The sequence below is a fragment of the Grus americana genome, chromosome 18 (genome assembly GCF_028858705.1).
Source record: "Grus americana isolate bGruAme1 chromosome 18, bGruAme1.mat, whole genome shotgun sequence".
NCBI classification, from domain to species: domain Eukaryota; kingdom Metazoa; phylum Chordata; class Aves; order Gruiformes; family Gruidae; genus Grus; species Grus americana.
In genome coordinates, this window is record NC_072869.1 from 7,853,710 (window position 1) to 7,878,757 (window position 25,048).

Below are 25,048 nucleotides of genomic sequence, written 5' to 3' on the forward strand. Positions count from 1 at the left end.
GGGCGGCCTCAAGAAGCCGGTGTCTGGTTGGTGGGATCCCGCGCGGCCACCCGTACGCCGCGCGGTGATTGGCTTGGCCAGGGTGGCGCGCGAAGCCGAGCATCCGCCCTGGCGGCAGGTCGGGGCAAGCTCTGAGGGGAGCCTAGAGCGGGCTGAGCGCCCTGAGGAGCGGCGGCTCAGTCCCGGCGGCTGCCCTGAGGGGGCGGCCGGCGGAGCGGCGATGACCCCCGGCCCCGCGGTTGCCGGGATGCCGTCGGAGGGATGGTGCTTAGGGGCAATGACTCGGGGGTGAAAGGAATGCACGAGGGGATGCAGAGAGCCCAAGAGCGGCCGGTGGCCTAAGGCTCCAGCCCCTTGGCAAAGGCAGGCCGTGGTGGGTGCTCCAGTCAAGGGGCGATGAGGGAGAAGGGGTGTCCCTTTGCCAGGGCTGTGCCTCTACAAGGGGAGGGTGACACCTGCAGATCTCCCTCTGAAAAGCCGCTTTTGCTGTAGGGTAACCAACCGACTGGAAGTCTCAAAGGAGTGGTGAGGTGAACGCACATGCAGGGTGCCAGATGCGCAGGAAGCCGTGGTGGGAATGAGCAGACAAACGTACCAAGCCGGTAATCTAACGAGAAAGCTAAGCCACTGCAGAATCTGGAAAAGCAGTCAGAGGTGTGAGGCAGAGATGGCCCACTTCTGTGCCTCTGTGTACAGAGATTTGGGGTTTGTCTTCTGAATTCATAGTGGACTAACTAAATTGAAAAGATGCATGTCCCTGAGTTTTAATTCCTTTCCTGTTCCTGTAATTCGTTGCAGAGCTTGTATTATCCCAGGTTGTGATGCAACAGTTCCCCTGTGAGATTTTTCTTTACAAAACTGATGTTCATTAGTGTGCTAAACTACAGATGCCAAAGCCTGGTGCAGTTGTTTGCAATTTCACGGTAATAAATTGTACAAAGAACTTAAGCTCTGCGCTGTTTTCCCGTAGATGCGGTTTTGGACATGAATGTAGTATTTTGGGAGTGTACTCGAAACTCCTTTAAAACAGCCTACTTTCACAATGTCTGGATACATATAGAGTGCAGGAACTCTACAAGTGTGATTTCAGCTCTTTTAAGTGCAATCCAAATTTTAGTGAGGAGAATGAAGGCCACAAAACTCTTGGTTTTCCTGATCTTGTTACCCAGAACAATTCCCTAGAATCAGTTAACCCCCCCCCCAACCCTAATACACTTGAGTGACGCTGTGTTTTTGGTGTCTTAGAAGGAAATAAAATGGCAGATCTGGGGAATTTTATGGTGTAATTTAGCGGCAGTACAAGGAAGGGGAAGAGGATAAATGTGTTACTGGAACTGTAGTAACATAAGATGATGAGTTGTGCTTAGTGTTGCACGAATATATTGGTAGTTCCTCTTTAGATTGTTCTGCTCCCAAGAAAATACACTTAATTAGTAGAAGGTTTTAAATAAAAGGTCAGAGTAAAGATACATCTTGAACAGAGGTCTGGAGTCTGGATTATTTTGCCTCTGACACTGATTCCCTGTGGGTCTTAAACAAGCCACTAATAAAACCTGTTTTCACTCACAAGTATGCTGTGTATAGAATTTCTGTCAATGAGATGTGCAGTTATATATAGGGGCTGATAGACTGAACCTTTAACCTATTTGTGCCTTTACTTCCTCCTTGGTAAATCTGATCTGTTTACCTCACTAGTGCTTGTAGAGTGTGTTGAGATTAAGTGAAAAATACTCTCAAAATGCATTATTACAGGGGTTGGAAGAGCAGAAACACCCTTGAATTGGACAATGTTGCTATAGATTTAGAAACAGGACAGGTATCCAGAGAGCACCTTTCCCATGTATTCTAGTAGTAGATGACAAAGGGAAAACTCAAAAGGTGAATGCTGTGAAGTACTAGCGAGGCACTAAACTGGTATGATTTTTGGATCTGAGAACATTGGTGTAAGGACCTGTTCTACAAGAAAGTGCTCTGTCTTATGTTATCATCGTTTCTATTTTTTAATAGTGCAGAATTGTGAATGAATGGTCTAAAAGTAAACAAGATAATGTTACTTCTGGATGATTACAGTAATGTAATATTTTGGTATGAAAAGCTCAGTCAATTTTGCCTGCAAATTAATATCACTTCCCATACTTGCTTCAAAATAGCTATTAAAACTCTTCCTTGGGTGCTTTTTTCCACATCTTTGTACTTCTTGGAATTGCTTCACTGTGTAAAGGCCTCCTCTATCATTTTGGTAGGAAATGAGTTTACAGAAATGAAACAGCTACTGCAAACCTATGTGTATAGTCTGAAAATGCTTAATTTCATGCTTACCATGTCTTCAGCGCAGGAATATACTGTCTCCTCTTGGGACCACAACATATGGGCAGAGACATGGCTCAGTGTGCAGTAAGCTTCCGCCTCTGAATGGCTTGCAATGCCAGACAGATCCAAGGGAACTATCTGACCTCCCTGCATGTGCCTTTCAGTCAGTCCTCATCAGTGTGCTGCTGCGGGTAGAGCAGACATGAAAATTTGAGTAGGATCACTTTAAAGCAGGTATCGTATGCAAAAACAAATCTTTCTTTGCCTTTTTTTTTAGTTAAGCTCTCTGGCAAGATGTTGAAGTTGCATTTTAATCAATATTTGAGTAGCATTTCTGAAGAGTAGTGCAAAATAATTTGAAAATTAAATCAGTGAAAAATTTTGTATTGTTTAGAAAAGGCAATTGCTGTATGTCTGATTCTCCCACCCCTTTACACATTTCATGGCAGATGCTAGGAATCTACCATATTTCTAATATATGTGTAGTGATAAGAGTAGTTAAAAGGAGAAGATTGATACAAAAGCTGTCTGAGTCTTAAAAAATTAAAAGCAGTAGTTGAATTGACCAGCACCTCTACCAAAGCTGAAGGGAAGATAGTATTTCATTTTAGCTGCATGATATTACTTCCCAGCTCCTGTGTATTGTTTAATAAATAAGGGCGATGCACATAATTCAAAGTCTAATTATAAAAAATGAGACAATATATTCCTCAAAAGAGAGAGATTCTGCCTTTTAGTAATAAACAGCATCTGCTTTGTTTTTCTCCAAACTGAAAGGTAATTGAACTGACAATTCCAAGCTGTCCTGAAAATGACAGATGACTGAATTGGGAGTAGGAAGAAAGCAGAAGCCCTTTTGTACTAAAGAAATGGCACACTATAGTTGGATCTGATTCCCTTTTATAGATTTCTTTCAGAGCTTAAGCAGCTCTGGGTGACCCCAGCCAACTCATTTTATTGTTTAATTTCTTGGTGTCAGCAATGACTATTACAGTTCCCAGGTAGAGCAGCACAGTCATTTTTGTAACAATCTTGTCCTTTCTTCTCTTTGCGACCATAGAAACACATGTGGTATGGAAGAGAATCTGCTTTTATTGCATTCTTCCTAGTTCACCCAGCTTTACTGTAAGACTCATGGATGGTTTTGGTTTGGACCTTTTTTCCGCTAGTTTTGAGCCTAAGCTAACTTTCTTTGTTTCCTGGTCTATAAAAGTCAGAACAGTCCCTGTTTGACTTACACGGTGATTAAGCTGCTTCACAAGTGCTCTTGAGATCTGTAATGAGTAAAATTGTGAAGCTGTTTTGGTAGATCAGCTGTTCTGTCTGGGTCACAAGCGCCAACACTTATTTACTGCACTTGGACAGATTCACAGAAACAGACAGTTGTGGTAACATTTCAGTATGTATGGGAGAAAGCCAGAGCAGAGCATTAGGAGGGTTTCTGAACAGGGAGAGCTGGTAGATGGTTACAGCAAGGCTCAGAGGCCAAGAACTAAGCATTCTGTTACTAATGCTGTTGAACGTTGTGGTGTTAGTTTATTGTATGGCTTTGGGCAAGCCCTCTATGCCTCTGTTTCCCCATTTGCAAAATATGGCTATTTATATTGTGTATACATCTACGATCCCTTTGATATTGTTATCTTTATCACTAGCACAAAGCTGCAAACTAAAATTAAATGTCATCAATATACAGCAAAGTAGTTGTCCAATCCATTCACTACCCTGCTCTCTAAAGAACAGACACAGAAAACAATTTGGACAGTTTTTTTTCTTCATTTTGCTGTCTGATTCTCTAATTAGTACTGTCACACAATGTTCCAGATACAGGCATGTGTGGAAATCCTATATCTAGACTGGAAACCTAGATCTTGAATTAAGGTTTTAGAGAAACTGTGGTAATACCAGTTAAGTCTTGTAGACTCCATCAATGGGCCAAGCTTGTTTGGTGACCATTTTAATAATTATGAATGAAGGGGATTTGTTGCCTTTTCTATCTGTAAGTAGTATCTGCAGGTCTGTTGCATGTGGCCTGACTTAAGAATAGCACCTAGATGCTAGGTTTTCTTGATGTATTTAGTATCTTCCTAGAGCAGGTCATATTCATTGATCTTCTGTGCATCAGGCATGTTCAGTGAAGCAACTTCCACTCCAAGACACTCAAGCATCTAGAAAATGGAATAGTTTGGGACTTTATGGCTAATGTCCCTGGCTTGATTACTACAATGAGGCCAACATGGGTTGATGTGAGAAGAAAAAGGCAAGAAGGTAATGTTCATGCAACAAATATCAACAGCCCCATTCCCAGCATTCCCTCCTTGCTGTGCCTACATTCCTGGCATTCTCCTATTTGCCGCACCCACTTTATTCCTGCTCATCTCAGAGGTATATAGCAGGTCTGTTCCCCTACAGCTGTCAGAAAGTCTTAATGGCATTAAATTTTCAGCCTGCAAGAAAATTGATCAGGGCTATCTTGAGTTCTCTACATCTATTCTACATTCCTCATAGCAGATTGTCTGAATTGTTTTCTATGGGAGGAAGGTTTCTCTCTTGGTTCATCCATCAGGCTGTTATATACAACTATAGTAACACATATAGTGTTATGCTATGTGAACTGCAGCAATATAATGCGGAGTCTCAATGTGAAATGTTGAGCATCTTCAGATGTGTTGAGCCAGTCAAGGTTTTGCTTTAAAAAAAAAAAAAAAAAACCACTACAATTCTTTGAAATCAGGAAATGCATCAGAGGAAGAAAGGTACATATTAGCAATGTATTTTATTACAATTATTGTGCCAGATGCCATTAAAAAATCATTGCAACAGACAAAGTTCCTTAAATTGGCAATTGTGTATTGTAGTTCATGATCATCACAGATTCTCATGTCTGAGGAGAATGGGCTTAGAAATAAATGTGAAGACTATAGAAAAGATGAAGTGAGGCATCTTAGAGAGCTCTAGCTTCCTCTGCTTGTGGTTCAGCAGACACAGAGGCTGAAGCACGTGGAATGTAGGATTAAGCCACATTGTTTTAAATAAATTGCTTGCATTTCAGAAGTTTGTCAGGTGATCTGCCTGTGAAACACCAGTGCTGATGAAACAGGGACTTACTCAAGGCCAGAGGTTCCTTCTGTTAGAGCGGGGATGTGATGTCAGATTCCACCAACCACCAAGTTGTTCCTACTCATGCTTAGGGGAATTACACCCACTGTTTTATCTTTGATACTTACAGTATCTAAAGTACTCAAATGTTAGATTTTTCCTCTTGATTGATTAAAGAATTTGGCCTCATGCAACATGCATGAAGGAACTACAAATTAAGGCTTACTTTTATTCTCCACTCAAGCCTGGATTTTTCTTCTTGCAGCCTCTGCTCCACCTGAGATATGATCGCTTTCTGGGTTCTTTCTGTGTCTTGCACTATCACCAGAAAGATTCTGCTGTAGTTAAATTTGCTCACAATGCACGCAGAACATAGAAACCACACTAGCTCATTCTTTCATTACTCTGTCAGTTCAAGCTTTTAACATGTTTGCCAATAGAGAGAACAGATATGAATCAAAGCTAGAGCAAATATTTTCTGACTATGAACCTTCTCTAAGTTCAATAGCTCTCCCAATAGTTCCCAGTTGCTCTTTTGTTTGAGGCAGAGGCCCCTGGGCTCCAATTTAAGCTCTGAGCTTAGTTCTCAAAACCACCTTTGAAGTTGCATGTGTTGATGCTCTCAGCAAGTGGGAGTGAGAGGTCACTTCTTTATTCCTTTGACTGAAAAGAAACAGTCTAGAATATCTTCCTGGTTAGCATTTAGCTTCTTGCATCAGCCCTACAAGGAAGTACATTTACTCCACACAGTAGCACTAAGATGGTGACAAAAATTAGGAACATGTAAATAAGTACATCTTAATACACGCCAGAGTTGCTCGTCTGGAGAAGCAGTATGTTAAGACAATATATGCTAAGTTCATGCATTTGCTGTGACAACACTAGAAAAAGTTAATCTTTAGATGACATACAGTGGGAGTTCTGAGTCCTAATAATGTAAAAGTTTCCATAATAGTTAAATTCCATTGCTCCATTAATGTCTGTGTCCTTGCATAGTTTAAAGACCATGTCAAGATAAGGCACATATTATCACTATGGTTTGTCTTTGGTAATATTTGCACTAACATAACTGCTGTTACTAATGTTAAACTTCATGTCATCAGTAACTATTGTCTTTAGTCAGTAACACGGTATTAATGTGAATATTCCAAGCGGCAATTTTAAACCTCGAGAGGCTGCTTACACAAAAATAGTTTTTAACAAATATCCCTCTCATCTATTCCAAGTAAAATGCATGCATTTATTTCCCCAGACTGCTCTGAGAAGTTTAAAATGGTATCCAAAAGAAATGTCAGACACAAAGATTTTTTCTTACCCTTAGTACTTCATAAAATACTCAGAGCTAATCTTAGATTGTATTTTATCACCACAAACTGTTGTAGAAAATTCAAGCTATTCCTAGACTACAAAAACCATTTGAAATTGATCCTCCAGCAAAACAATGTCTCTGCCTTTTTCACCCTTGCTTACAGCTATGCCAGGATTTCAGCTTTTGCTGTAGTGAAGCTACACTGTATTTGCACAGTAAATCATACATTTTTCTAAAGCATTGACTTGTTTGCAAGCTGGGGAACATTCTACATTAATTGGTTTGCAAGCAAGTATATCTCAGTGACTCCTTTATCAGGAATATCTTTCTATTACACTTTGACCTCTGCTATTTCTAAAATTGTTTGATTTTCTAGGACTGCACTTTTAAAGTCGGGCAGCTGCAGCCTCTTCAAGTAGCTATCATTCAATTGGCAGCTGTTAGCCATATCTGGCTTTTCAAGTCCAGCTAGAAGTAGCTGCCACAACTTCTCTGAGAAGATGTTACTTAACTTATAGCAGGCTTATTAAGAACTTCTAAATCCTCATTTTGAGGTCATGCATGAAACCAGAGATTCTGTAAGCTTGTTCTAGGAAAAAGTACTGGGGACTTGAGGGATCTCGGAACCTAGCTCCGATTTCACCCATTTTTGTCATGCTAGATGAATTACTTCTGCATCCTCAGAAAGAACGTCTGAAACATTTGCAACATCCTCAACTCCTATAGCTCTTTTTCTCCACCCTTTCTAATTTTTGAATGAAGTATTGGGAGAATTCATACCTTCCCCCAACACCCAAATCTGGAGAAAATGATCTTGCTAAGGGTTTAAACCACAAATTTAATCTAAAAATAACATCTTAGGAATCTTTATCAAGCTGCTTAAGAATTTAGAATGAGAATGTTAGCAGGCAATGTTTGCAGGGTTTGTAAGCCAAATTGTATGAGGTAGCAGTATATATTCTGATGTTGTTCTAATCTTGGTATGGATGAACCCATGACACTGCCCTGCAGAGTACAGCTGGGGAGATCAACCAGTGTGGTGGTTTATTTAAAAAAAGAAAGTGGGTTTAATTGGTGGCTGAAAATATGCCTCTGTCATAAAACAAAATAGCAATTATCTATGCCTAAATTGGAGGTAGTCTTGGTCCAGAATAATCCTAAATTTACTTGAGCCCAGATGTGGACTCTGCAGCTTCTGTCTTGATACTGTGGTACATGCTGAGCTTAGACCCTACATTCCCAATCGCAGCGTCTTTTTGGGAGTGGGGGATTGGGGAACAGCCTATTGGGGGGGGAGGGAAGGAACCCTTGTAGTTGTTTCATCCTTTCAGGGGAGTGGGAGTACAGTTGTAGAAGCCTCTAGTTTAGAAACTAGCTTTCCTCTCCAGAGCCAGAGGAAAGCTTTTTTTTATTCAGTGGCGTTATCGAGGAATCAAGCCCTGATGTTTACCTAAGCAACTGTTATACTGTATGCTGTAATTAGTGTCTTTTCAAGCTAGAAGAATGTTAGGAGGGTCATGTAGTTAAACCCTGGAATTAGTCGCCTGTGCAACCTGAATTTTGCCCTCTGTGCATATTTTAATTGCAATGTGTGATCACGCTGTTGTGTGTTTTTCCTACAGCATGGGTACCTTAATCAGTGCTTGGAAGGAATGGTAGTTGTTGAGTAATGGCTCTACCAGCTGTATTCTTTGCTCTCAGGGTTCAGTGCCAGCTTAAACACTGTGTGGCCAAGCTCGGCTTTAACACTGGTGTGGAGTTTTCCCTGGAAGTTACAGCTAGCTTCTAAATTAATTTCTCCTTGCTAGCTCAATGGTGTGGTAGACTGCCCTGTCTTACAGACAAGTGGAGGCACGGATCAATTAGGCAAATACTCTGCACTAACCCTGGTGGTTTCACCTCCAGCAACCTGTACTCATGGCCGCCTCCCCCGGGGAACTGATGCAGTCCTGATATTGCACGGCCCGTATTGATGCGATGTTCGGGAGGGCTCGGTACCTCGGCTGCTGCCTCTCGCCTCTCCTCCCCGCTCGCTTCTACACAAATCCCGCGGCGGGGTCCTGGGGCGCCGTGCCCGGGACGGGCTGGCCTCGGACGGCTGCGGGCCGGGCAGCCCAACACCCGGGCCGGGCACCGAGCGTCCCTCCTGGCTGACGATGCGCATGCGCGGAGAGCGTCCGCCCTCCGCCTGGGGCGGGTGAGCGCGCAGGCGCTGCTCCCGCGGTTGGCGGGGCGGGGCGCGATCGCGGAGGGCGGCTGACAGGGCCGCTCTCGCGAGAGTTGCTGCGGGAACAGCGGCTGCGGAGCAGGCGGCGGCGGCGGCGGCGCGGCGGGCGGGGGGGTCCGCGGGACGGGGCCGTAGCGGCAGCCGAGGCGGCGCTGGCGGGGCGGCCGGGCCGGGCCGCGTGGGGCTGGGCAGGCGGCGAGGACCCTCGGGCGGGGCGGCGCCCCCCCCCCCCCCAGTGCTGCGCGGTGAGTCAAGGGGGTGTGTACGGAGGGCGGGCGGCGGGCCGCCGACCCCCCCCCCTCCCCCAGCCCTCCGCCCCGGTGCGGCGTGGGGAAGGCCCTTCCCGGCGGGGACTGGCTTCCCCTGCCCCGCGCGGGCCTTGCCGTGGCGGGGAGGACGCGCTGAGCCCCGGCGGCGGGCGTCCCCCGATGCCGCGGCCTGGGCCCCTGGGGTGTTCCGCCTCTCCCCACTGTGCTCCGCAGGAGTCGCCTCAGCGCTGTCCCTCCGCCCCGGGGCTTGGGCCTGCGTCCCGGCGGGCCCCGACCTACCTGGGGCGCTGGGCCCTTCTTGGGGGTGCGGGCTGTGCCGCGGGGCGGGTGGGGATTGGAGTGAGGTCCTGGGCTGTAGCGGCGTTATCTGCTGGCGAGGTTCCCTGCCAGGGGCAGCTCTCCGTGCTCGGGTTCCCCGGGCGCGTTTTAGTCTTGGGTCACTTTCCTCTTTGCCGTACGGCTGTGGAGTGTTGGCTGGTAGTAGTTCTTGGGGTTTATTTTTAATATTCCTCAGAAGAGTTCTGTAACTTCAGGCCACTTCCAAAGGTTAACAGGTTGTGAATACCCTGTAGGCAGATTAACATCCATGTCTGTCTTTCTCTGAAGAGCTTTTGGGTCGTGCTTCAAATGTGAGTTGCTATGATAGAGACACATTTTTCTCTTAGTCTCTTCTTGCTCTTCTGAACTTCCTGCTCGAGATTCGGTGTTAGTTTTGTGGGATAAGGTTTAACATGCCAATACAGTTTCAAGTAATCTGTAGAAGACAAGGTTGTAGTCTTGTTAACTCCCACAACATCTGACTCAGACATCTCTTCTATAACCTAAACAGAAAAATATTCTGTAGCACAGTTAATAACTGGGAGAGCAATCCATAGATAAACATAATGTTTAGGGAAGTTCATTCCTTGTTTTAAAAAGTTATTAAATGCCTGTGGTCAAGGGCCAAAATTTGAAGGGTCACAGACTGTTAATCTTCAAACACAGTGTTATTTGTAATCCACTTCTGGGCAAACTTTGGATATTGAGCATTTGTGCCAAAAAAGGCCTTTCAATTATTATAATCTCTTATGATGATGAAGTCATGTAGTGTTTTAAGTATTTCATAATACCAGGCAAGCTTGTAATATTTAAGGCTGCTCTACACAGTTTAAAATAAGAAAAAAAAAGTGGCAATAATAAATTTTGGCAGAGATGAAATTTTCTGTTACCTGATAAAATTATTTGATCTGATAAATATTATCTGTGCTTTGTGCTGTAGTTTAGTTTTGTAAGTCATATCTTGACTTGTCCTCTGACAAGACATGCTTAAGGAAGTTGAAACGTATTAAGCTAGTAGATCATGAGTATCACTTATGACCCGAATGCTCTAGATAAATTAAATTTTACCTCATTCATTTATTTTGTTATATACTTCCTTATTTGGCTAATTTGAATTAGTGCTCTGCCCTTATGATTTTTTCTTTCTATTCTTTTGTCTAGAGCCTGACACTTAACATTTCTGCATGTCTTCCAGATGATGTATCCACACATTGTTCTTTTCACCACCCTCAGTAATGTTTTGTCCTCTAACAGCTGATGAAGCTTAGGATCTGATGCTTTCCAAAATCTTCCACTGAATGTATCTTCTTTCTTCCCTCACTTTGACTTTTCTAAACTGTCTGTTCTTCTATTCCTGCCCATATCACTTTCCAGAAGAACAGTAAAACAGTGGAAAGAGAACAATGAGAAAGCTCTCACTTGCTAGAAAATTGCTGTTTGTAAGAGCAGTATAAAAAGCCTATCTTTGCCTGTGTGTTTTTTGAAATATATGTTGAAAAGATCACAAGAATTGTTTTCTGTTGGCTACAACAGGGAAGTTTGTATTTATAATTACTTATATTCCATCCTGAGCTGCAGCACTGTATTGCTAATAAGAGCTTACTGTTAGCTGCATCTACTGCCTTTTCTTCCTCTTCACCCTCCTAGGTTTTTTAAGAGCAACAGAAGTATCTTGCCCCAAATCACAGTAAGGCAAGAGGTGAAAAACCCATTGATATTCTGAGAAATCTTAGTCATTTCTCTAGTAAGATCATCTGATAATTCTTGTAATGTGTATTCATTGTATTCATATTTTGACTTCATTTTTACCTATCTTATTCCATTTGAAGTCTGTGGAGCTGAGGTACACTGTAGTATATGCAACGTGTCCTGTTTCACTGCCTGAAGCAAATACCTGCAGCTGTGCTGTCACTGGGCAGAGACCTAGCACAAGCCACTTCCCTAGTAAGCTTATTTTTTCCCTTGTTGTGCAGTGGGTTTGTATTTTAATAATTATGGACTAACTGTGTATAAGTACTTATTAAATAAGATCAGTGAACAGCAAATGCTTTCTAAGGGGTTTTAAGGGAATTGATGTTCTGTTTACTTTTTCTGGCATTTGCTGTGTAAGTATCTTGATTTAATATTTTCAAAGGTTTTCCCTAGCTTACATGTAACTTTTGTGCCTAAACTTCAGCTATGCTTTTGCCTGAAGTCCTGATGGTTAAAGTTTGTTCTACGCTGCAGCTGTTCTTAGAAGCGTTACCTAGAAACATCACTCCTTTATATGCCGACAGTATATACCAATGGTGCTAGTAATATGAATGCATGTTTAAAGAAAATTGCATCTCTTTCGTCTTGAATTGTGCTGGAAAATTTCCCAATATTGTATTACTGCTAAGCTCAAGGAAATGCCAGTATAGTTCTTGGAAATGCTGCATCAGTTTCTCTAAGAAAGTTGTGTATTAACTCCTTCGGTTAAAAAAAAAAATAATCTTGGATGCTAATGCAGTACGAGGTAGCAATACTTGTGTACCCTAAAGAAAGGAACATTGGCAGTAATTTCTTTCTTTAAAAGTGTCTTGAGCCTTAAGTTGTGCAACTTGCTATTACGTTCTAGGTTTGGAACTTAGAGTTTTCAAGCAGTGTTCCCTTAGCTGATGGTGCTTGCATGCCCATATAATGATGTGCATCTTCAAATGTAGCATTATGCTGTTTGGAACACCAAAACATTGCTGCCAGTAATATTTATCCTTGAAGGAGGAATAGAAACTGATGGTGTTTACCGTGAAAGGTACAGGATGTGTAGACAGTAAGCTTGAACAAATGTTTGCATTTTCCATTGCTTCGTACGCAATCATGCATGTTGCTCCTTAATATTGCTATAATAGCAGAAAATTATAAATACCAACAGTTTAAAAAAAAAAAACAAGATGAGGCGATGGTGAACCAAACACAGTAGAGGTGACAAAGGGAAAATGTTCCTGGCGAAGGAAAATTATTGTTGCTGTTTGTATGAGCGTGCTAGTATGGTGTGGAAGACTGACGTCAAAAAGACAGATGCTTTTTTGTCAGCACTGAAACTAAAATTAAGTATTTTAGAATCATCAAAATGTAGCTATGATGATACGCTTCTTGCTTTGACCAACATGCTTAATTAAAACCTTGGATCCAGTAAATTTAATTTCCAATAGCTGCAGTAGCACAGGCAGATTGTTCAGTTGCAATCTTCACGGCTGTTGACAGCTTTGTCAGTCTTACTGATGTTTCAGTAATACTGTGTAGGAGTACCAAAGCAAACCCTGTCCACGTGGGGACTTCACTAAGCTGGTCTTTTTTGATCAAGGTGGATCCTGTAAATACCAGTTCTTATTCTGCCAGTTTCCTGTGAAATCTCAGTTCTGGTGTTTGCCTCCAGCTTTGTTATTCTTTACGCGGAGCTGAAGGTTGGGCAAAGGTGGGACTCGTGGAATATCAGCATGTTAATTGCTAAACTGTGTTTATGTAAGGCAGGTTGTTCTCTGAAATGAGAAAATACTATTGCCATCTGCTGCCTTTGCATATAGGAGGGCTCTTTCTGGGCCATAACCACAGAGACTGAATTAGCAGGTGCGTGGGTTCACTGGTGTTTGTCAGATCTCTTCTGTCTTGAATTGTCATTGACAAGTACCAGCTCTCTGCTGGTTCTTCAGAGGGGTATTCATGATGGTTTTTTCACTTAAAGGCTATCTTATTTGACTTTTTCCTGATGCCTTACTTTCTCTGCTATCAAATATAGCTGGAGTCAGATTAAATCCTTCCTATTCTAACCTGAGATCAAGATATAAGCCTTCTAAATGGTTTAAGAGTGCCTGTGTATGCTTTGCCAGGTTTGATGTCATTTCTTCTCTGAGCCCGTAAGAGATACTGAACTCAAACTTGCCGATTTTCATGCTGTGCTTATGAAAATTTTTTAACACGTTCTGCTGCTCAAGATGCTGGAATTTCAGGACGGTTACTTTTACGTTAGACATAAAAGTTTGGGCTCGCTCTATGTAATATTATTTTAGGCCACTTTTTGATAGACATTTAAATTCCAAGAAAGTCCTGTTAGAGACGACCCGCAGAAGTATTCTCTGCTTTGTCTAACTTACTGTATTTAAATTGATATGAGCCATATGAACGGGGAAAAAAATATACTGGTGCAAGCTGCAGCTCCAGAATGGTCTTTCCCTTTCACAGCCACCTCTCTCCATCGTGGGCTGGAGCCGATGGGGTTCAGTTTTGTGTCCGTGAGCGGGGAGTCCGGCCCTGGCAGTGCTGAGCGCGGGCAGCGGCCTGCCGCTCGGCCCGGCCCCGTCGGTAGGGCTGTCTCGCCGTGTCCTCCCGCCCGTGTAATTAAAAATGCGAGAAGCGGGAGGCATCCCGTGAGAGGCGGTCCCGCAGCCAGGCGGGAGACGGGAGGACCTGCCCTCCCGGGGCTAGGCAGCGTGCGCGGGGCGGTGAAGCGGCGCCGGCGGCGGGCCCTGCCTGCCCGGCTCCTCCGCGGGCAGCGGGGCGCTGCCGCCGCCCCGGGGCGAGGGCCGGCGGCTGCCGCGGGGCGGGAAGCTCCTCCCGGCGGGCCGGTGCCGGCCGCGGTGCCGCCTCCCGCCCCTGGGGCCGTCGGGGCGGCCATTGGCCGCGGGACGCGTCACTCGGACGAGCCGGGCCTGGGCGAGCGGCGGCGGGAGGAAGCGGCGGCCGCGCCGCGCCGGGCGGAGGGAGCGGCTCTGGGCGCGGCCCCGGCCATCGATCCGTGCCACTTCCCCTAATGGCCCGTCTCTTCCTCCTCCTCCCCCTCCCCTAGGGCGGATCGTCCCCCGGCCTCCCTGTATGTGAGAGACGGGGCCGGCGTCTCGGACGGAGCCGGGCCGCGGGAGGGCTGAGCCGGGAGCCGCCGCGGGAGGAGCGGAGGCTTCGGGGAGCGCTTCCTTCCCACCGCCCGCACCGCCGTGCGCGGCAGCCCCAGCATGGAAGCCATCGCCAAGTACGACTTCAAAGCCACCGCGGATGACGAGCTGAGCTTCAAACGGGGGGATATCCTTAAGGTAAGTGGGGGGTAAGGGCTCGGGAGTTCCCTCTTTCGCCCTGAGCTTTTCAGCTTCTCTCGTGAGTCTCTTCCTGTCCCTCAGACCTGATCCTCTTTTGCGTCCCATGTGAACGCCATCTCCTTTTTTAGGGTACCTCAAGATTTCCTCAATCCCAGTCTGACCTCTTTAAGAGCAGGAGAGGCTGTTTTGTTTCTGTGTTAAGCGTGCATCCCAAAATCTCTCGTTTCTCTCTTCTGAGATTGGAATGTGTGAAAACTTAGTCGTAAACATGGTAGCAAATAAGCAGAAGTACAAGATAATCTCTATGCTGAATTTCCCTTCTACGAGAGGAAACCCCGTAATCAAGATCAATTTGGTATTCTTTTCCTTTGCCTCCTGCCAAGGATTCCAATATCAAAGAACAGTGAGTAGATTGCTTCTCAGTAGATAATCTTTTAGCATCAGGCTGTCAAATATTGGTGCTGAGTTTTATCTTCAGTCCTGATTAACTCGAGTGATAAGCTTGTGGCTGAATATTTAATGGATCTGTGCAGATGTAAGTTTATGTTGGAGAGCATCAGAGGAATTTTGGTCTATAGTTCTTTCAATATACCAAAGGCTTTTTAGGCTTTATCTTAGCTATATTAAATGAATTAGAAAAATATTATTTAAAAAAACTGGACACACAGAACAAGCTCAAAATTTTATTTGGAGGGTTGTGTTAATATATAAAAATCCATAGTGATTTGGCCTCAGTGAAGTGTAGCTCTGAGCTTTGTTGCTTCCAACATATTGCGGAATGTTTTAATGGAGTTTCAGTCAGTCAGTATTTCTCCATAAATATGTGAGATGGGCTTTACCTTCCTAGAGTGATGTATTTAGCATGAAAGTCTTTTAAGCTGCTTCTTTCTAAAATGATTTGAGTAGAAACTGTTTTGAGAGGTGCCTGTCCTGCAGATGTAAGACTGTAACTTTGTGTATGCTGACAAATCAAGTCCTGCAGACCTCAATGGGATTACTCATCTGCTCAGAATTTTTGCCAGGGAAGGGCTTGATTTTAACTACTATTTTAACATAAGGTGGAAAAAAGAACATCTATGTGTAAACTTAATATGCATCTTTTGTAGCTGATATTTCAATAGCGTAACTGTGGCTGTGTTAAAAGTGCAGTAATACTGTGTGGCCATCAACACATAAAGGTTGCAAAAACGTATCCTGCTTTGGGATTGTTAACTTTTAAAATAATTCTATCTGTATATATCCTACACATCCCTGGCCCTAAATTACCAGAATATTTCCTTTTGCTGTTTTTAAACATTTGAGACTTCCAGAATTTTAGAAGTCTTCTGTGATAACCTTGCATTTATTTTTCTTAACCTGAGCTGTATTCTTCCATTTTTGGTTACTGCTAGCTGCCTTCAACTTTAATAAAGATTATTTGCAGTAGAGCACAGCTGAAGTAAGCTTGTAGAAAATGCTAAGCAGGAAGGAAAAAATAAATATAATGAAATATAGTTTATTTCAAAGTGTTTTCTCATTTATTTTCATTTAGTTTGGTATAGAAGTTTGCTGAAGTACATGAAAAAATGTCTTCTAAAATTTGCATTCATTTAAAAATACTTTCTTCTCTAAGAATTGAAGGAAAAATAACTTTTTAGACTTTTGAAAGTTTAGTCTGTACTAAAACTCTTACAACTACGCACAGTGGCTGATAACAAGATGTTCTTGAGTCCTAGCCACTTGATGTCATCCCATAGATAAAAATTTTGTCGCTAATAGAAACATGGTGGTATGTATGTTGTTACGCTGCATTAATCATTGTATTTTTCCTAGAATACACAGAGGGATTTTCCTACTTTACACAAAACCTAGGCTGAACACTTCCTCAAAGCGTTGATGAACAGTCTTGAAACTGTATTTCCTTTCAGCTCCTATTCTGAAAACATTTACAAATTTTACATCTGTACTTCACAGATGAGTAAAGTGAGTCGTAGAAATGGTAAATTGCTCAAGATTATCACTGAAGTTAGTGGAAACTCCAAGAGTTTCAGGAATCCTTCTTCAGGACATAGTTGAGATGAGTTCTGTGCAACATGGTAAGGTTCACTGTCTAAAGCTGGCAAATTTCAGTCAAATAAACCAACAACAATTACAATTGTTACAGTTCACTTTACTCGAACTGACAAACTTCTGGGGCATGTTGTCATTTCGAAAGTCTGGTTCATTTCAAATGTATTTCAGGTTGTGGAAATTAATTTCCATCAAACATGCCAGATCTGTTTTGTTAGTACTTTGCTCATGACTGAGAAATCTCAGGGTGTCCCATTCATGTGCCTCATGTGATCTGTCTTATTGAACAGGTCAATCCTGCTGCCCTCAAAGAAATTGGGAAGAGAAATACACTTGTAACATGTTGAATGCACCTGCATGCTTTGCTCTTTAGATATCCCTTGCTGAGATGCACACGTAACTTGACGTGTTGTGAAGGCTTCTTTAAATCTAGCTATTAGACACCTGTCTTGATGCACCTCCGTAGGGTTGAGTTAGTTTGACGGCATATATGATGATGGCAAAGGGTTGTTTCACAGAGAAATGTCATGCCTTGTCCATGCTAAGGAAAGAACAAAATCTATAACACTTCAATTCCCACTCCTTAAAAGTTCATGTTTCTTTGTGGTGAGAGAAGGCAAAGATGCACGCTGTCTGACTCCCTCTGATTTCAGCAGATAACTTGTCTATGATGTCATGGTGCCATTACTGCTGCATACCCACATATTCGGGACTTGATTGAATAGCATTTGAACTGTAGCCATTAAGCTGGTTGTTAGTAATCTTGTGGCTGGTTTCCAAAAGTGAGTGAAGATAGTTGACCTTTGGCTTGCAATTGTGAAACAGCTGAGTGAAGAGGAAAAGTGCTTGGCCTTTTCTTTTGTGGGCACTATATGGTAAAGCTGCTTCTATGATTTTTGTAACCCTGGCCAGTACACTGGATCCCCTTCCCCTTTTGTCTACTGGTTCTATAGCAGTGGGTGGTATTGCCATGCAGGAGATGCAAACTGATAGTGGCCTTTAAAATTTTTAAATACGCTAAATGCTGCTTGCTGAGCCCTTTCCAGAGAAAGGAAAGGTTGCTGCTTCCTTCTGTGCCTTCTGATTACAGTACAGTGCTGCAGCTCTCAAGATCACCGCTCTTTTCATGTGCTGGTGGTTGCTTCACAAAAGCTTGTTGCTGATTGGCATCCTTTTGGGGGTGTGAAGACAGCCTGTCCTGTTACTTTAAAAAAGTACAGAAAGGAAACCAAGGGATTCCTACTTGAAATCTTGATTTACTGTTTTTCACTTTGAATAGTTCATAGTTCTCATGATGCTTTTTCAGGCTTTTCCTCTTTCACTTGCTGTATTTATTGAAGTTGGGAGTAGTTAACTTCAGTCTCTGTCTATATTTGTTATTCAGGTTTTACGTCCCCAAAACTATTGTATTTCTAGCAGCTTCTGATTTTGTTGGCCTTTGTGCTAACTGGCAAGTATCCAGACCTAAAGTGTGCTAATACTTGCTGGTGGTTTGGCAGAGGGGGGGAAGGAAGGGAAGAAAAACCATCATTCTTTCTCTCATTTCATCATCATTTCTTTTCTCTATTCCTCCTACATCTAATCTGAAGTGTACAGTTAATACCATGGTACTCTGATACAGAAGCACTAAAACATATTCATGAATAACTTGAATGTTAGAATTGGTTGGTTTTTTAAAATATAGACCACTGCTCCATTTCCTCTTTCTCCTGTCGTAGAGTTGAGGCACAGCTGGAAAGTGATGATCTGTAGAACTGAAAAAGTTCCTGTTCTCAGTAGTTGTCAGTTAATTCAGGAGCACTTGTAGAATGTTTTCATGAGTAAAATTATTCAGATGGTGTTTTAAATAGAGGGCCTTCATCATCTTTAATTTTGGGGGTTTTCACTTTTGTGTGACACACAAACCAGTTTCCCTGTATACTAAAAGAAGGAATTTCTTGATAAGATTTTGATTGCTTGACAATTGCATTCAGCGAAGTCAAGACTTCTGTTTCCTGCTTTGAACGTACAGTTGACAGTCACCACAGGTTCTGTTCACGTGATTGTTTGCACCAGGCTTACTTTCTTTCTGTCAGCCTTTAAGAGGATTGAGTGTTTGCAAACAGTTGATGCTGAGATGGCATTTTCAGTTCCTGCATGAAAACCATTTTTCTGTGTCTGGATACAGTGAAACAGTTTTGAATAGAGGGAGGAATATGATAAGCAAGGGGAGCATGGCCTCCCTTGTCTTGTTCATCCCTTGTCTTTGACCTCACCTGCATTGGCTGTTTTGTTGTGGTGTCTGTGCTAGAGAACAGAAATTCATGGCTTGCTGAAGAGTAATGCAAATAATTTCACCCAAAACAGAGGAAAACTACCTTCACTCTCATCCTTCCTCTCCCTTCCTTCAACTTTCTCTATTTTTTGTAAGGGAATGGATTCAGTGTGGTCTTGATTTTAATATGTGAGAAACAGTTGATTGAGGCAAATTGCAAGGACTGTGTGCTTTATAGTGAAATAGGTCAAATATTAGAACAGGTTGTCCAGAGAAGTTGTGGAATCCCCATCCTTGGAAATACCCAGACAAGTCCCTGAGCACTCTCATCTAATTAGAGTTGTTTGGAGCAGGAGGGTAGATTGGGGAACTTCCAGAGGCCCTTCCAACCTTCGCTATTCTGTGACTTAGCTGTGAGTGGCAACTGTGTTGTATGCGACGGTTGATTTGTAAAGGTGCACTAAGGTCATGTTCCTTGGCTGGCGGCCTTGAATGAAGATGATATTTGTCATCAATATGTGATCGATATCGCAGTCTAAGATGACAAAACTGTCAGAAAATTAGAGGCTCATAAAGACAGTTATCTTAAATGTAGTTGATTTGGCATCCTGGTAGATGGAGATCTGTAATACAGATTGGAGATCTGTATTACAAAAAGGTGCTGCTATAAGAGGCTGCATTCTCCTGGTCTACCCAACTACTCAATGCCTATGTTTTTAGTATGAACTTCTCAAATACTGTTCCTCTTATGTATGATAGTAATCTGAAGGTGGGATGTGTTTTTAGCCAACTTCTCTAGGCATTCAGGGCGAAGGGTTGTGGGAAGGATCTACCTAACCTCCACAAAGTGCGTGTACCCAAAAAAGAAAACACTCGTGTTCTGTATTTGTAAAAGAGCTTGGACCTGCTTAGAGCAACATTGCATTGCTGAAGGTGTCTCTGTGCAGAAGACATAAATATGGAGTATTCCAGACTGAAGATGTAAAGTGGTATTTGCAAGCAAGGTGTAAACACATTCCTCCTTAAAAATGGCATCTTTGTTTTTGTTCAGTAGCTATTTGTGATGATTATTTAAACTTGTCACTGAAAGCAGAGAAAAATTAGCTCTTGTGAGCTGTGTGCTACCTGAAGCCTACAGGAGTTTGAATGTCAAATGAGACACTGATTAAAGCTAGTGGTCAGCTCGGCTAATTTTATTATATTGACTTAACATGTATTGCATTCTCTTATAGCCAGGGGAAATGATGCGATTTGAAGCTCCAGCTGCCTTTTGCCAATCTAATGGAAGTGCTATTGTTACAGCTTCTCTGCAAGGTCCAGCTTTTGATGTGACTGACTTCTGAAAAGTGTTAGCGTAGACATATCAGCAAATCAAACTTTGACTTGCTAAATTATTTATCTGCTTTGTTCAACATGCATGTCAAACCACAACCAATGTGATGCGCTTTTGTTTTTATTTACTGGCAACACAAAAATGTCATTTCTCCTCTTTGGTTCAGTGACATTACTCGTGTGATAGCTATCTGATGAGGGAATGTCTGAGAAATTCAGATCAATAAAATCTGTTATTCTGAGGGATGTCCTAGGTGTTAACAGACTAACTTTTAGGGTTTTTTTTTTTAAATGAAAATGGTAAAAGCTTGATCACAGTGGGGGGAAGAAAAGAGGGATTATGACTTTTAGTGGCATGTATAAAGGATTGACAGTAACATAAATGTGGTATTTATAGTTTTCCAGTTTCTTTGCAGAACGCTACTAATTGGGGGAGGAGGAGGGATCCTGTTTGTAGCAAAATTCAGGCTTTTCTGATTTCTCACTATATAAATAAGGATCCAGCTAAGCGAGTGGAGATAAGGAATCCAAGCTGTCTGTGTACAGCTCAAGCTAACATAAGCAGTGAACTGTATGACCCCTTGATAAAATCCCTTGTGCTTTAAAGTTGCCAGTGGCTATATACCAGGAATCAATAACTGAAGTCTAAACCTCAGGAAAAAATGCACTGGGCAAAACTAATTCTGTTTCTTCAGAAATGAAAGAAAATTAAGCATTAGTCCCTTAACAACACTGGATCCAAAAATCTTATAACCTCACATTGACCAAAAAGGGAATGTAATTTACCAAACATGATGATAACATTAGGACATTTTCACAATTGCTGTGAGACTGAACTGTTGTTTTAATTTAAGGCTATTATACTGATGATGGCAGATTTCCACACTTAACTTTCCAGTTACCTCTGAATTAAAACTTTTGCTAAATTGTTAATAATTTTATTTATGTAGGTCTTGAAAAGTTTGAAAAATCAAAGCTAGTTCTAGAACCATACACAAATTTAAAAAAAATCCATACACACACCCTTATCCCCCCCAAAAAACACATTTAAAGCCATTCACATAATGGGCAGAGGATTATGGGTATGTCTGCACTGTATAGTGAAGATATGGGACTGTATCTTCTGTAGCTATGTCCAAGCTAAGTTTCAGGTAGCTGGAGTAATGATAACCATGTTATGGGATTCAACATGATTTACAAAACTTACACAGAACTCTGGATGAACACTTAGCCTGTGCTTAGTTCTGTGTTACAAGGTGTGTGATGGATTAATGTCTGAGCTGGCTACTCTGGACATCTTAATTAGCGAGATGTATAGCAAAGGATAAGCCTATTTCCCTTCTTCCCCTCCCTGCCCTCGCTCCCTTCTTTCAGTGCTGGGGGGATAGGTGCTAGGCAGAGAGATGAAGTTGTGAATGTAATGTTTAGGTAGAAAAGTGACCAAGGAAATGCATTTATTCTTCCTCTGATGCCTAATCTTATGGACTGAGAAATGGAGCTTTTCTGTAATAATCCGTTACACTGGGGCACTAGTGAAAAGAGGCACTAGGTCTCAGTGTTGTTGGTTTTTTATTTTTTACTTATTTAGTATTTTGTTAGGAAAACTGCCTTTGATCTCCATCACTTCCAGTTTTCTCTGAAAATTCTGTTAAATTCAAAGTGAGTAGGTGACTTGTATGCATTTTGCATTTCTACGCAGATTAGCAAACTGATACTTCACTAGTTTGATATGCAAGTTCTTATCTGCACCTTTATCCCACAGCAGTTCTTGCTCTTTCATTTCCTTTGCTGGCCCTGCAATGGCAGTTCATGTTATCTCCCAAGTTGGGCAAACGTCAATGACTAGAATATATACAAGGAAATAAAAATGTGGGGTTTAGATGCTTTGGGCATTGGGAGAAAAAATAGGATAGGAGAATAATGTCTATGATACTTTTTTTTTATTTGTTTGTTGGGTTTTGGTTTGGGTTGTTTTTTTTTTTTGTTTTACATTATCCACAGCGTGGGGAATGCTGTATAAAGTTGTTCTTCTTCAAATATCCGTATCTTTTTAGATGGAAAAGCAGCATTGCCGATTTCAATCTGTCAAGCTTCAAGCTGCGCTTTGTCACGTTCTAGGCTCATGCCCTGTTGCTGAGTATTTAAAGCACTGCTCATGAGTGGCACATGCCTTCAATTTTGAAGTCATCTTGTAACACCTCATGAGAGTGGGTGTTCAAATGGAATAGAAAAACGGTTGTGAAGCAGACTGTCTGCAGCAGAGCCTGAACTTGTTCCCATGTCTTATATGCATGATTGGTGCCACCATCTGACAACTCAAGTGAGAATTGGTTTAACAAACTTAAGAATGTGGGTTTTTTTCATGGTAGCGTGTGCTAAACACATGGGGTTGTACAGCTGAGCTCTAATAGAGCAAAAAGTGAAGTGAGTCTCCAAAACTGCTCATGATAATTATTTTTAGGATATTTATTATATTCCTGAATCCCAGATGCTACTCTACAATACTTCCTGATTAGTTACTAGATGCATCTGAAATTTGCATTTTAAATGGTTGTGTTCGTAATTTCCCTCAGCCTGTATTTCTCTCTTTACTAAAAGAATAGTGTTTAGTTGATACTAAATAAAAGCCCATTTTAAAAATGTCTTAAATGTCTTGAAGAGCCTAAGAAGCTTTTTCCCCCCCTTAAGGAATGATTGCTTACTTGAATTTCTGTACCTGATCTTGGATCCTTTTGTCTCCAGTTGTTTGAGGTTGTGAAAACAGATAGACGGTCCCGTTATTGAACATTCATCAAATCACTTGGGTTTTTAATGCCATGAAGGCAGTTCAGGATGGTGACTGGAGTAAGGCAAAAGTTAGGACAGCTATTTTTGCCTAGGAAGTGGATTGTCAGCCTCTGTAGAGTAATTAATTTATAATTGTGATGTTCAAACATTACTGAGCTTTATAAATATAGAAAGAGAATACTTAATGGAGTAGATTTATTCTGTTTGTACCTGCTGAATTTAGCTTCTTTGCATGTGTTCATGTTAGCATGCCCACTTTGTCATCAGCTGTGTGTAGGCTCCACTGGACCTCATGCAGAGAGTAGAAAGTTGGGGTTTTTTCAGTTCAGCTGAACTGTAATTATATTGTTAGTCTCTAAAACCTCTTATTTAAATAATTTGTCTCTGGAATTCATGCTTTCTGCATTGAGCCAACCTACTTCTTGCTCTAACTTGTACTAAAACTCTACAGGTTTACGTGTGGAAGAAAAAAAAAAACCAGTGCTGCTCTTATGCAAAATTGTTTCCCTTGGGAGGAAAAGGGGGAATTCTTCATGAGTTATATATGAGCCAGCAGGTTCCACTAATCACAGCAGCTTTGCTAGTGTAGAAGACTTGTGGTCTAAGCTAGTCACCACTCTGGTTTGTGAGAAATTGGCACAAAATTTTAAACCATACAACTCTTGCTGAGCTTGAGTAGGTTTTTCCATTATAAATCCTTATGCGCAGTCAAATTTTGAGTATTATTTTGTTATCTGCACTTCTTTAGCATAAGTACAAAAGTGCTATTTTAACCATTTGATCTGGCTTTTACTTTCTGCTGTTAACAGCAGATTATGGTCTGCTTGGAAAGAGCTATGCTTAGATTCCAGATTTAAGTGACTTTATTTCAGAATACTGGGGAGGATTTTAAGTGGTAGAAGTGTGCATCTTTCGCTAGTTCCTCTGGAAGATCTCCTCCTTAAGAGGTTTTTCCTGAGCTCCTGTGTAGTTCAGGTCTTGGGCTCTAATCTTCACTACTACTGGGGATATAACTAATCGAGGAAAACTCCCAAATTCTTTGGGGGGAGCAGGAGGAAGGCAAACAGGTGCGCAAAGTGTGTCTGACAGTTGCAGAGGAAGGGAAGAAACAAATGCAAAGAGGAAAATGAGGAGGAAGTGGCAACTGTAATGGAGACAAGTACAATGAAAACTTTTAAAGGTGAAATTTGGCATTTAAAATGTTGTTTTTCCTAACCTTGCCTTCAAACAGTATTTGAATTTTGGTGAGATGAACATCACCTTGACAAACATGCCTTGTTGAGGCAATATCAGGAAAACCTGTTGTGCATATATTCCACAGCTACATTTTACATTTCTGTTATGTTTTGCGTGTCCTTGAAGAATACTTTGTCGAGATGTATCCTTAGCCTTGCAAGTGATAAAGCATGGACTGGCAATTCAGGCTCTCTTCTGACCACTGGAATGGAGGAAGCAGAAGTTGCTTCTGCTTCCTCCTTGCCTTCACTTCTGTCCTTGTTTCTCAAAATATATTCTGCACTGACGCCTCTGTCCTACCTCTAATGAAACTATAGTTTGTCAAAAGCTAATGTGTGGATTTGTCTGTTTTGACCGCTTGTACCAGGGCGCTTAGTTTCTTCCAGCATCAAGCTGTTTTGATACTTCCTTAGTCTTTAGCAGGAAGTAATATGTTCCTTGGTTTTGTTTTGTTTGTTTGTTCCTGAAAATTGCCTTTTAGCTTAAGAGTGTAACTTGCTGTCTGCCAGGACGGATAGATGAAGACTGTTGTGACTCTACCTGCGTAGACCCAAATTGAAACTAACAACTCTTCATAGGGCCACAAAAAATAGAGGTAACCAAAATGATTATAGTTGACCCAGCTTTCCTGGCTTCCACCCCTTCCTTTACAGTTTGTTGTGTCTGGAAATCTTGCAAGCTGTTACCTTCACTCGGTTTATTTAGGTAATGTAAAAAGGAAGAGCATAGGTAAAAAGAGACTTCTGATGTTTCTATAAACTTTCTTGAGCTTTCTTTTCCTTGAAAAGTTTTGTTTTATTCCACCTGTCTCTG

General features: G+C 42.0%; 1 protein-coding gene across 1 annotated transcript in view; it reads left to right on the plus strand.

Annotated features, from left to right (window-relative positions):
* The first annotated feature begins 9,016 nt into the window (after window positions 1-9,016).
* Window positions 9,017-25,048, plus strand: part of GRB2 (growth factor receptor bound protein 2) — a 52,984-nt gene continuing 36,952 nt past the window's right edge. The window contains exons 1-2 of the mRNA XM_054846566.1: window positions 9,017-9,187; window positions 14,334-14,574. Of these exons, the coding sequence (XP_054702541.1) occupies window positions 14,497-14,574 (78 nt within the window). The 5' untranslated portion in view covers window positions 9,017-9,187; window positions 14,334-14,496. The remainder of the gene's footprint in view (window positions 9,188-14,333; window positions 14,575-25,048) is intronic.